The sequence below is a fragment of the Leuresthes tenuis genome, unplaced genomic scaffold (genome assembly GCF_036924035.1).
Source record: "Leuresthes tenuis unplaced genomic scaffold, fLeuTen1.0.hap1 SCAF_18, whole genome shotgun sequence".
Lineage (NCBI taxonomy): Eukaryota > Metazoa > Chordata > Actinopteri > Atheriniformes > Atherinopsidae > Leuresthes > Leuresthes tenuis.
The window spans coordinates 32,828,556-32,842,508 of record NW_027325372.1 but is presented as its reverse complement, the minus strand read 5'-3'; the positions used below and the strand labels follow the sequence as shown (position 1 = coordinate 32,842,508).

The following is a 13,953-nucleotide window of genomic DNA, read 5'->3' as shown; positions in this document are numbered from 1 at the left end:
TACTTCAAGATTGGACTACTGTAATTCCTTATTATTGGGCTGTCCCACATATTCTCTGAAAAGCCTCCAGCTGATCCAAAATGCTGCAGCCAGAGTTCTGATGAGAACTAACAGGAGAGATCATGTTTCTCCAGTTTTAGCTTCTCTTCATTGGCTCCCTGTTAAATTCAGAATAGAATTTAAGATTCTTCTCCTCACATATAAAGTTCTTAATGACCGAGCTCCATCATATCTTAAAGATTTAATTGTAAGATATTTTCCTAACAGAGCACTTCGCTCCCAAACTGCAGGTTTACTTGTTGTTCCCAGAGTTTCTAAAAGTAGAATGGGAGGTAGAGCCTTCAGTTATCAGGCCCCTCTCTTGTGGAATAAGCTGCCAGTAAATGTCCGGGAATCAGACACCCTTTCCACTTTTAAGATTAGGCTTAAAACTTTTCTTTTCGATAAAGCTTACAGTTAGGGATGGCTCAGGTAATCCTGAAACATCCCATAGTTAAGCTGCTATAGGCTTAGACTGCTGGGGGACCTCATCTGTCACACCTTTCCTCACTTTGCTCTCTTTTTCCCCCTGTTTAATTTCAAAATTGATTTTATGTACATGTGACATTATTGTGGTTATTAACCTATGTTTCCCTGTTCCAACAGATATCCTTTGAATGGCGTTATGGTGTTTTTCCCCCCTCTTTTCCCTCTTTTCTGTCTTCTCAAACCCCAGCTGGTCGAGGCGGATGGCCACCCTTCCTGAGTCTGGTTCTGCCAGAGGTTTCTTCCTGTTAAAAGGGAGTCGTTCCTTTCCACAGTTGCCACAGGCACGCTCAGGACGGGAGATTGGACTGAAGACACATTTCGGTGCAATCTGTTGGTTTCCTTAGCTAGGATATTAATTTTTTGAATTAGCTCTATATGAATTAATTGGATTATGATTACAATGAATTGAATTCCAATTGGCTTGAATTGGACTATATTACTTAAGTGCCTTGAGATGACAATTGTTGTAATCTGGCGCTATATAAATAAAATTGAATTGAATTGAATTGAATTAATAGGAGATGAACTGAACAACTGAGCAAGATGACCTGAGGTAGGCTCAGAGTTCCCCTTTCCATCTTCACTGATGCCTGGCACAAAGTCTAGCTGCTAAGTTGCTTGGTGACTGGCTGCAGCTTAGGTCACAAGTCTCTGCCCTTCCATGTTAACAGATGAGATATGAGCCAAACTGAAAACTAAGTTTATTTCAAATACATTTTCCCAAAAGATAGTTGTTACAGTCCCTAAAATAAGCAAAATCTCAAAGGAACTAAATAACATATAAAACCTCCACAAACGATTCAAGACAGTTTCTATATTTCTAGGTAGTTCAAATGTTGCTTATCTATGTTTAAATGCTCTTTTTTTAAACATAAGATGGACTTTCATCCATCCTTTAGGGTCACAGGGGGCTGGAGCCTATCCCAGTTGTCATTGGGCGAGAGGCAGAATATACCCTGGACAGGTCGCCAGTCCATCACAGAGACACACAACCATACGGGATCACACTCACTCCGAGGGACAATATAGAGTCACCAATTAACCTAACATGCATGTTTTTCAACGGTGGGAGGAAGCCAGAGTAATAAAATATATTTATTTTATTTGTTTATATATTAGCTGTCCGTGAACAAACTTATTTCTCCGCTGCCTGCATGTATTTCCTTTATAGCGTGTAACCACCATAGCAACCACCATAGCAATGTTCGAAACAAAAATAAACTTTACAGGTTAATAACTAACAAGCTAAAGGAAGATTGTAAAAACAAAAATTTAATTTTTCGCTTTCAACAATGTATTATAATGTCGAAACTATTTAAAAATGTTTATTCTCCTCTGTGAATAAAGGGCATGTCAGCCCTGACTTCAGGCTTTGCACAGGCACACCGGTTGCTTGTGTTGATGGATATTCGTAGGATTATGCACAAAAATCTGTGCATAACTTTTCGTACGTTTTCATACGAATTGTTGATAAGAGCAGCCTGCTATTCATCATGTGCCCTCAGAGAGACCATAGCCATCCCCTGTCAAAATTATGCTGACATGTTAATTTTTAACGTTAGAAATAGTATTCTCATAAAGCTACTACGCTGTAGTGTACTTTACAGGTGTACTAGAGATACACTATATTGCCAAAAGTATTCACTCATCCATCCAAATAATTCAATACAGGTGTTTTTCCGATCACTTCCATGGACACAGGTGTATAAATTCAAGGCATGCAGACTGCTTCTACAAACATTTGTGAAAGAATGGGTCGCTCTCAGGAGCTCAGTGAATTCCAGCGTGTCTGGTCCTGCCTCCACCTCTGGCACCCTCTCTACTTTCATTACCCCCTACCCAAACCAGGGTTTGTATCCCCACCCGCTATGACTGGTGTGCAGTTGGTGAGAGGCTGGGGTAGTTTATGGTTGTGGAAGAAAAGATGGTTTCTGTGGTGTGAGGAGCAGTGATGGCTGGCATTAGGGGAGTGGCTCTGGGATGTCAGTGATCACTGTCTAGCCTCCTGGAGGTGCCATGAAAGGAGGTTCCCACCTGATGACCCCAATGACGTGTTGGTCAGCACTGCTCCCTGGTCTATATAGGTATTAAAGAGAATTATTCACTGAGTCTGATCCATTTTTTAGCACAACTTTCTTGTGTTTACCTTGAATTCACTGAACAAACTGTGATAAAGTAGCCATCTGCTGTATTTAAGTCTGTATTTTCATTAAAGAAATACAGAGAAAGGAGAATAAAGCAGAGAGAGATCTTTTTATTTTTTTTTAATTAGATTATTTTTTTTTCCAGAAAGGTGCTGTAAGGATCTGCGAAGAGTTTCAGGTGTTGCTAAATCTAATTTATGACAGAAGCAGGTATTCCTACCATGTCTGCATTTTGATCTGTGTGTTTGCATTAAGCAAGGAGTGTCTGATGAATCATGTGTGTGTCAGAGAAAGGGGCTAGGGGCTTAATTGAAGCACTGCACATAGCTTTATGTGCTAAAATAAGTCTGTAAATTGTCAAATATGTTTGGGTTGCTGTTAAGATATATTTTAGCAGCTTGCCTGAGTATTAAAGCATTACTGGATAATGGAGCAATTTTTTGCTCTTTGACTCCCCCAATAGTTGTGGGATGTAATGCCAATGCGGTTAAAAAAAAAAAGAAAAAAAAAGGACCATCTGAGTCTTTTACATGCACAACTATACATGTGAATTTACTGTCATGCTTTAGAGGCTGACAAAAGACACTTCTAGAGGCCACAAAAAATGTAAAGAGACAACGTAGGGTAATGTTACAGGACCCAACAAGAACAACACTGAATATTTTTTATATACTGTGATGTACTGTATATGATGATAAAATGGCTCCAAAAACACAAGGACCAAAACATTTTCGAATTGATCTTAAATATAATTCACTTTTTCTAATTTACATATTTGAAAGTTTTCAATGTGGTATATGTGTGACATTAATACATGCAGTCTAATGCAAATTGTATCTGTTACTTTGCCATGTACTGAAGACAAACAAGAATATTCTGAAAGGCTGCAAACTTTCAAGATTTTGGTTGAAGAATTTTCTAAAACTGAGGAAACATTTTTCTATTAGAATATATTTTCATGATGGCTCCCATTTCCAGATGGCTAACCAAGGCTTCATCTGTGAGACAGAGATGATTTCTGTTAGTCGGCTAGGCACCTAGCTGTGACATGGTGGACACAAATGCAGTTGGTGAACCCAAATGCTGACTCAGGCTGTAGGCAGACCAGTAACAAAGTGGACAATCTTTTTTTAACAAAGCCAAACAAGGATGCTTCCTAAGAGGAAATCCTGAAATATAAGGAACAACAAAATTAAATACTAGAGGCTAAGCAGAAGACACAGAACCAATCACACAGAATAACCATGGAAAAGCAGCAACAACATTGAACTGGAAAACACTGAGAGAACCAGAGAGCTATTGATACTAGGAGGGTTCATGAGTTGAGTGACAGCAGGTGAACAGGAAACAGATGTGCATCGAGACCTAGAGACAAGACCAAGACATTTGAGGACATCTGGGGGTAATGACAAGAACAACGGAATTACATTAAGCCAAGGACTGAAAATATCTACAGACTAAACAGAACATATATGGAATACAAACTCAAGTGAAACATAATTACAAGCAAAATCTCACACATGACAGCATAAAACTAAGGACTGAGAAACGAAACATTGAAACTAACCAGGACACAAACTGAATAAAAACTTGAGAATTAAAATTCTGTTGTAACAGGAATAAAACATTATCTAACTTAGAGGACTGAAGACTAAAACAATATACATAAAGAATAAAGCTAGAAACAAAATACCAGGGACTGAACCAAATCAAAGAACAGAAACTAAACCAAGTTACTATGAATAACTAAACTAGAGCGTGAAAAGAAAAACCATAGCAATAATGATAGTTAGATATCTAAAGTGAATAAAACATGGAAAAATAAGAGACTAAAAGGCAAAGAATTAACTTGAATAAAAAAAATAAAAACTAAAACCCACAAACTACATCTTTGTGTAATCCTGTTTTTTTTTTCTCTCTGAGCGCTCTCCAGCAATAAAATCCAATTTGATCTTTTCTCTTATCCAGTGTCTTCCTTGTACACTTAATCTCTTCTTCCTAACTTAGCCCCACACCATTGTCTTGGCATCCAACTCAGAGTTAGTTTTTTTCAAAAACTTTATTATAATGGTGATGTAATTTTTCCTTTTATGACTTTATTTTTCAAAGTGTGTAGTTATCTACTTTGCGATGTGAACATGGTACTGTAAAGCAAAACCGTGTTGTGCTGGGCTCAAAACCAGAGTTTTGATCTATGGTATCTCAGCCCCCAGGTGCTCCAGGGAAGTTTCAGCCCCATGAATATGCATAACAAAGGTTAGTGTCTTTCAAAATGAGCCAGAGGCACATAGTTTTAAGATTGTCAAACTTCTCTTGTGTTGCCTTAACATTGTGTTGGAACATTGCACGAATCAGGCCTTTATTTTCCCTTGAGACACTGAGCACAATATTTAGATTACATTTATTGTGGAACATGGATCCATCTGGGTACTCAATCCCCAATTATTAGCAAAGGCAAAATAGCCATTGGGATTGCTATAAATTTTACCTTTGGATCAATAAACAACTGGGCCAGTAAACTTTGTAGTGTTAAAATAAGGAAAAGGCAAAAACATTTTCAAAGTCTATTGGTTTGTGACCTGATCAAGTGGAAGACATTGTGTTGTTACTGGCCCTGGTTGGGGAGCAGAGGGGTTTTGGGACGGTGACATTTTAAGATGATTTGCTATATCCTTGAGCATCTCAACCTCATTGCCAATTAATTTTGGTTCACGTAATCTTGTCTCAGCTCCTTTCTTTTCCTTTTTTTTTGTCAATCACTCAGATACTCCAGAACAGAGCTGTTGAATACATGAATAGAAAACATATGCCAAATCATAACGGTAGGGTAGAAAAAAAGATGAAACAAAAAAGTGCTTAAGGCGGATGCATGAAAACGTCTTAAAATGAACAGCTTTTCTTTCTATGCCGCTGTTGCATTTGCCACCAAATGTGGAGATGGCAATGTCCATGTTGCAGTTCTGGCGATGTGGGCAACATTCAAAATAAAACAGAGCAGCTAATACAGCACTCAGAGCCAAGAGAGACCCAAGGGAGCAGAGAAAGCACCAGTGACGTGGTAATGCTGATTATGAAAGGGCTACATTGGCTTGTTCACTTTTTTTTTTTTTTTTAAATCCACTGTCTGCATATATATCAACGGTTGGTGCCAAGGTCTGGCAAGAAACATTTTTTTCTGATATATGCAATTTAATCTTGCAGTTGATGGTGAGTGTGTCCTTCACCGGCCCTCTTTGACCATCAAAACATCACTACTTAACATCAGGTCACTCGGGAATAAATAATTTTTAATCAATGATTTTATCACATCACATAATCTTGACTTTTTATTCCTAACCGAAACCTGGTTAGATGACAAAAATAGTGCAGCTATTGTGATTGAGGCTACCCCTCCTAATTTTAATACTTTCAATGTCAGCCGTGATGGAAAAAAAGGGGTAGCTGCTCTCTATAGAAACAAATTTCAGTGCAAGCAGGTGCACTTCGGAGGGTTTTCCTCCTTTGAATATCTTTCATTCCTCTTAAAGCATTCCCAACAAATTTTATTTATAACAGTTTACAGGCCACCAAAATACTGCAGCAGTTTCATAGATGACTTGACTGTCTCTCACTTCAACTGAATATGCCTGTTTAGTTATCACTGGCGACTTTAAAGTCCACATTGATAAGACACTGAACAAATATGCAAAATAACTCACAGTTGTACAGGAAACTTTTGGGCCACCTCAGCATGTGCAGGGACCAACTCACAATCGAGGTCATACTCTAGACTTAGTTATCACAAAGGATGTTGATATTTCTAGTTACAGATGTTTCTTTCTGATCATTTCTCTGTGATCTTTCATATCTCGACTGCTCCTCAGACTCCTGCTATTGGTGCAATAATTACAAAACGGCACTTTGATGGGAAGACTACTGAAATGTTTATTAAGGCTATCTCACTGAGCCCTCCCTCTATGTCAACCTGTGTGGACCAACTTTTAAATGACTTTAACTCAAACATCATGGATATCATTAATAAAGATGCTCCAGTCAAGGAAAAGCTGATGTCCCCCAAGCCGGCAGCGCCATGTAGAAATGCAGTTCCTGTAAGAGCCCAAAAAAAGTGAATGTAGGAAAGCAGAACGCAAATGGTGAAAATCAGGCCTCCACATCCACCATGACATCTATAAAGAATCCTTGCGCAATTACAACCTAGCATTAAAAAACGCAAGACAATCTTACTTCTCTGATATGACAAAAATAATTCTAACAATGCCCGTGTTTATTTACAGTTGTAGATAAGATGATTTGTCTCCCAGTGTCAACTCCCCCTGAACATTTATTGGCTAGTAAATGCAGTGAGTTTGCTGAGTATTTCAGAGACAAAATCGAAACAATCAGAAGTTCTATAAATCAGCCTGCACCAAAACATATTACCTTCCTATCCCACTGAAGTTACCGCAATAAAAATGTCTGAATTTAAGACCATTGACTTACTTACCCTTGAAAAGATTGACTCACAATTAAACATATCCACCTGCTGTTTAGATCCTTTTCCTACAAAGTTTCTAAAACAGTGCTTTAATCATCTGTCTAAATACTTGCTACAGATTGTCAACTGCTCGATCTCATCTGGTATTTTCCCACAGGGCCTAAAAACTGCTGTTATTAAACCCCTACTAAAAAAGAGCACTTTAGACCCATCTGTACTAAATACTTACAGACCAATATCAAACCTACCATTGATAGATAAGCTCATTGAGAAGGTTGTCTATCAGCAACTTAGTAGCTTCCTGAATAGTAATGATCTGTTTGATATCTTTCAATCGGGATTTCGCCTAAAGCACAGCACTGAGACGGCGCTAATTAAGGTGATAAATGACATTCGCCTAAACTCTGACACTGGTAATATGTCGGTTTTGGTTTTACTGGATCTAAGTGCTGCATTTGATACCGTCAACCATTCAATACTATTAGAAAAATGGATTTGGCTGTCTGATACAGTCCTTGCTGGTTTAGATCATACCTACAAGACAGAGACTATTTTGTTACCATTGGCAACTTTGTCTCCCAGAAGGTTGACATGAGGTGTAGAGTTCCTCAAGGTTCAGTCCTTGATCCTCTCTTATTTAACCTTTACATGCTTCCCTCAGGAAAACTTTTGCGAGACAACAATATCTACTACCATACCTATGCAGATGATACTCAAATTTACATTCCCCTCTCTCCTGATGACTACAGCCCGATTGATTCCCTTTATCATTGTATCTCACTGATAAATGATTGGATGTCCCACAATTTCCTGCAGCTAAACAAGAACAAAACAGAAGTTATTGTTTTTGGTCCTAACAAAAATGAGAGAATTAAGGTTGGTGCTTATCTGAAAACCCTATCACTACAGACTACAAGCCATGCCAGAAACTTGGGTGTTATATTAGATGCTGACTTACACTTTCCAGATTCATTTACAAACCAAGTCGGCATTTTACCACCTAAAAAATATAGCAAGGATTAGAAGCCTTCTATCTAAACCAGACCTGGAAAAACTTGTCCATGCTTTTATCTCGAGTAGACTAGACTTCTGCAATGGGCTTTATACCGGCCTTCCAAAGAAAACCATCCAAAAATTGCAGCGTGTTCAAAATGCAGCTGCACGGGTACTCACAAAAAACTAAAAATACGACCACATCACACCAGTTCTCAAATCTTTGCACTGGCTTCCTTTGTGTGAGAGAATTTAATTTAAAATTAATTTGCTGGTCTACAAATCCCTAAATGGTTTGGGCCCAAAATACCTGCTAAATCTTCTTATTCCCTATCAACCATCAAGAACCCTTAGGTCACCTGGAAAGGGACTGCTAACGGTTTATAGTCCAAAGATAAAAAATGGTGAAGCATCATTCAGATATTGTGCTGCTTATTTCTGGAACAAACTCCCTGAAACACTTAGATGTGCCCCAAACGTTGCTTTTAGATGTGCCCCAAACGTTGCTACTTTTAAATCAAGGCTCAAAACTTTCTTGTTTTGTCAGGCCTTTGAAATGTGATGATGGGTGCCAATGGTTAGAGTTACAGATACTCTTGACTGTCTATTATCTCCTTTTTACTTGTATTATACTTTTTTTTCTTACCAAAGCATTCTATTAATTCTATCTTGCACACCTTCTGGTTCCGGCTGTTACAGAAGGTTTTATTGTCTTGCTTTGTTTTACGTGTCTTTGCACGTTTTTATCTTTCTGTTCATCCTTTTGTTCTGTTATTTATTTTCCTGCTATGTAAAGCACATAGAGTGGCACTTGTGTATGAAATGCGCTATACAAATAAAATTGCCTAGCCTTGCCTTTGTTTCATCAGAGCAGAGAATTTTATTTCTCATGGTCTGAGAGTCTTTCAGATGTCTTTTGGCAAACCCCAGGCGGGATGTCATGTACATTTTACTGAAGCGACCACTCTACCAAACATGCCTGATTGATGGAGTGCTGTAGAAATGGTTGTCCTTCTGGAAGGTTCTCCTCCCTCTACAGAGCAATGATGGAATGCTGGAACCATCAGATTCTTGGTCACCTCCCTGACTAAGGCCCTTCTACCCTGATCGCTCAGAATGGACTGGCGGCCAGCTATAGGAAGAGTCCTGGTGGTCCCAAACTTCTTCCATTTACAGATGATGGAGGCGACTGTACTCATTTGGATCTTCAATGCTGCAGCAATTTTTCTGTAGCCGTCCCCAGATCTGTGCCTCGACACAATCCTGTCTCGGAGGTCTACAGACAATTCCTTGGACTTCATGTCTTGGTTTGTGCTCTGACATGCACTGTCAACTATGGGATGTTTTACAGAAAAGTGTGTGCTTTTCCAAATCATGACCAATCAGCTGAATTTACCACAGGTGGACTGCAATCAGGTTGTAGAAACTTCTGATGATCGGTGGAAACAGGATACACCTGAGCTCATTTTTGAGGGTCATGGCAAATGCTGTGAATACTTGTGTAAATGTTTAATTTTTGTTTTTTATTTTCAATAAATTCACAAAAGTTTAAAACTTTATTATATATATATATATACATTATGGGGTACTGTGTGTAGAATTTTGAGATAAAAGATGAATTTAATCTATTTGGGAATAAGGCTGGAACATAGTATATTGAAGAAAAAGGGGAGCGTTGTGAATACTTTCCAGATGCAATGTAAAAGGCTTGTAATTTTAAGTGCCAACATTTGGATATTTGAGGACATTGTGTTCCACTATGTTCTACTGTGATTGCACCTACTTTTTTCCATAATACATGTTACAATTACAATTAAGAAATTCTATTCTTTAATAGCTTTCCGAATACTAATCTATAATTAATGCTGACTACGTTGGATGTCAAATATCGAAATTTAAAGAAAAACCTATGTTTGAGTAAGTATGTCCAAACATTTGATTGGTACATGTGCATTTAATCACTGGAATGTAAAAAAAACTTTATTTGTGTTTGTCCCATTATCTTGTTTTGGTAATAAAATAGACACCGAAAAGAAAAACGGTGTGGTAACTTTACTGTTATTGTATTTTTCTGCACTTTTTATTTGAACTAATAAATGGAACATACAGAGATTTGTGTGACATTATAGCTGCATTAATTCTTGAAATGTTCTTTTTTCCACAGCCCTCTGACAGGGTGTGTGTTACCTGTGCCATGAAGAGTAAGAAGTGCAGAGGAGTTGCGCTAACTTCAGCCTCTTGCAGACGAAGGCCTTGTTTTCCCTTGCGAAATAGAAGAAAGAAGGATGGGATGATTCAAGGCAAGCTTCGCATCCGCTCCATGGCTGGAGCATTTCTCATGCTGGGCGTCATTGTGGTGGTTGTTGGCACCGCTCTGGCTGTGGCTGGGTATTGGCCCTATAAGTTATCAAGATTGTCCATCCTGGGACATACAGAGGGAGAAATCATCCCTGAGTCACAGACTTCTGGTTGGAGTCTCAGTGCCATGGGGCTCCAATCTACAGACAGCCTCCTCCACGGTGAGAGGATGAAGTTGCTGGGTCCTGTCATCATGGGCGTAGGACTCTTCATTCTCATATGTGCTAACACTGTCCTGTATGAGAACAGGGACAGAGAGACTCAGATGCTGCTAGCTCAAATGCACAATGTTATCTGCTCTGTATCTGCGGCTGTGCCCTCAGCTGGCCTTAAAGACATAGCAGCAGCCAATCCGATGGCCAAACACTACCAGTGGGTGAGCAGTCTACCTGCTGCTCATCTCAATATCCTCTGTCTGCAGCAGCTTACAAGCTCTGAGCCCCTGCTCCACACCGGATACACTACAGACCAGGGGGACAGTGTAGAGGGCATCCACCAGCAAACTATTCTCCAGACAGAAGCCCTGCACCATCGCGAGTCAGAACCTCCATCATCTGTCCACTCATCCCGCTCCAACTCATCCATTAACTTTCAAGTGGAGAGTAACACGCAGCTGGGTGCTGAACGGGGGAGCAGAGCCAGTTTCAGTCTACAGGCTGCCCCATTCATCAAGGTCAACATCTGCCTGGTGTCTGCCAGCTCCATGTCCACCTTGGGGGTGGATGAGGTGGCTGTCCCAGCTACCCAGCCAAGACGCTGCCACAGTATGCCCTACAGGACTAGCCCTTACATAGCCCAAACTGGTGTGCGTATAGAGGAAGGACTCCTCATATGTAGAAGGGAAGGTCAGATGCATCAACAAGAAGTCACTACAAGAGAGACTGGTTCCCAGGTTTGTGTAAACATCCCTTGGTCAGCTGCTGATGTTGTGGAGGAGCAAACTCACCAAAGCTGGCCCCAGGTAGACCTAGGTAGCGGGAGACGATATCTGAAACTGGACAACAAAGAAGACTCTGTGGATAGACTGCTGGGCCAGTTGGAGCAGCAGTGTTCTTACTGGGATAAAAGTTTTGGCTCTGGGCCTTTCCAGTGATGGCTGCTTAAGCTTAATTGTAAAAATGATACTTTTGCATACAAATATCCTGACAACCAAGGACTGAAGATATTTTCTGTTTTTGTTTTGAATAATGGTTGGAGCTGAGAAAAATAAGTCCTGAACTGTTTGGAGTACAGTATTTCATAAAAACATCTTTTAAAAAACGTAAGCCTTTTCTCTGTCCCCCGTGGAATACTGATACACAGAGTATATGACCTTTGTTTGGCTAGATGAAACTGATGTTTTATAGATTCAAGGAGAAGAATGATATGCATCCTCAATATTGTAACAGTTGAGTGAAGCAAGTTGACATGTTGTTTATTTGCGCAGTTTGGATTAGCAGCAATGCAGGAAATCAACTTGCAAAATCAGTTTGCCTGTTTTCAGGACACAGTGTTTACAACTCAGTGAAGGAGAGATAGACGGGTGCAGGAAGGTGAGGTATTCTTTTCACTGTGTAATCAATTCGGAATCAAATTACTTCTGGACTCCTGAGCCCATAAAGTGCTGACAGCTCTATACAAATGCAACTACAATATGAAAATGGTACCTTTTTTCTGAGGTTCTTTATTCCAAATGCAATGCATGGCAATACGTTAAATCTTAATACTTATGCAAATAAATGTCATTGTTAGTTTTACATGTATAGGGAGTGATGGTAGTAAGAGTAATTCTGGTTTATAACAACTTGGATCTTATTTTCTTCCTATTTCTACAGTATCAGTCATAATTTTACATTTGACTGTCTGTACCCTCAGCAAACAGAACGTACTTGGCCATATGCTTCAGTCACATTTTAATGCTGTTTTACATGTTCATTGTCATAGCTTAGCAATGCTCGTGCTATCTTTGAAGGCCAAAACAATAACATGGTGAGCAAAAAGGCTGAGAGAAATATTCTACATGGACGACCATCTGTAAAATCTTTTAAGATTGATCATCAAAATCCTGCTCTTGGATGAAATCTGAGCCTCTTTGTAGCATGTCTAGGTTTTCAGAACTTAATAGACTGTTGTTGTTGTTGTTTGTTTAATTTGGAGTTGTTAAAAACATTCTGAAATCTACATTCATGCCGTCTTAATGTAAAAGTCTTAAAGCTTGAAAGCATTTTGTTTGTTAAACTCACTACATAAGCGCAATATGCAGCACAGTGATTCAGCAAGTAGCTAAGAAACTATTCTTGTAATGCGCTCATATTATAAAGTAAAAGTTGTTGCTGTGATATTATCTCAAAATGGTTTACATGTGTATTTTGTGAGGGTGTTTTGCTGGATAATGATCTATTGCCTGCGCCCCACTATGTAAATTCTGAAGCACACCATGATCTCTATTACTAAAAAATAACTAGCTACTTACATTGGCGGTTTATTCTATTCAATTCAATTCAATTCAGTTTATTTATATAGCATCAAATTACAACAAATATCATCTGATGAAACTTCAATAATACAGTCCTATTTAAGGCAATTAGAGTCCAATTCATTCATTCATATTCATCCATCCATCCATCCATCATCTGCCGCTTATCCGAGGGTCGGGTCGCGGGGGCAGCAGCTTTAACAGAGAAACCCAGACGTCCCTGTCCCCGGCCACTTCCTCCAGCTCTTCCAGGGGGGGACCCCAAGGCGTTCCCAGGTCAGCTGAGAGACATAGTCTCTCCAAAGTGTCCTGGGTCTTCCCCGGGGTCTCCTCCCAGTGGGATATGCCCGGAACACCTCCCCAGGGAGGCGTCCAGGGGGCATCCTAACCAGATGCCCGAGCCACCTCATCTGACTCCTCTCAATGCGGAGGAGCAACGGTTCTACTCCGAGCCCCTCCCGGATGACTGAGCTTCTCACCCTATCTCTAAGGGAGAACCCAGACACCCTGCGGAGGAAACCCATTTCGGCCACTTGTATTCGCAATCTCGTTCTTTCGGTCACTACCCACAACTTGTGACCATAGGTGAGGATGGAAATGTAGATTGACCAGTAAATAGAGAGCTTCGCCTTCTGACTCAGCTCCTTCTTCACAACGACGGGTCGGCAACACTGCAGACACCGCACCAATCCGCCCGTCAATCTCACGTTCCATTCATCCCTCACTCGTGAACAAGACCCCAAGATACTTGAACTCCTCCACTTGGGGAAGGATCTCATTCCCGACCCGGAGAGAGCATTCCACCCTCTTCCGGCTGAGAACCATAGTCTCGGATTTGGAGGCGCTGATTCTCATCCCAGCCGCTTCACACTCGGCTGCGAATCGCTCCAGTGAGATCTGAAGGTCACGGCCTGACGACGCTAACAGAACCACATCATCCGCAAAAAGCAGAGACCCGATTCTGAGGTCGCCAAATCGGACACCCTCAATGCCCTGGCTCC

General features: G+C 40.2%; 1 protein-coding gene across 1 annotated transcript in view; it reads left to right on the top strand.

Moving 5' to 3' along the window:
* Nucleotides 1-12,847, top strand: part of tmem200b (transmembrane protein 200B) — a 47,161-nt gene extending 34,314 nt beyond the window's left edge. The window contains exon 2 of the mRNA XM_072370831.1: nucleotides 10,304-12,847. Within this exon, the coding sequence (XP_072226932.1) occupies nucleotides 10,334-11,590 (1,257 nt within the window). The 5' untranslated portion in view covers nucleotides 10,304-10,333 and the 3' untranslated portion in view covers nucleotides 11,591-12,847. The remainder of the gene's footprint in view (nucleotides 1-10,303) is intronic.
* The last annotated feature ends 1,106 nt before the right edge of the window (nucleotides 12,848-13,953 follow it).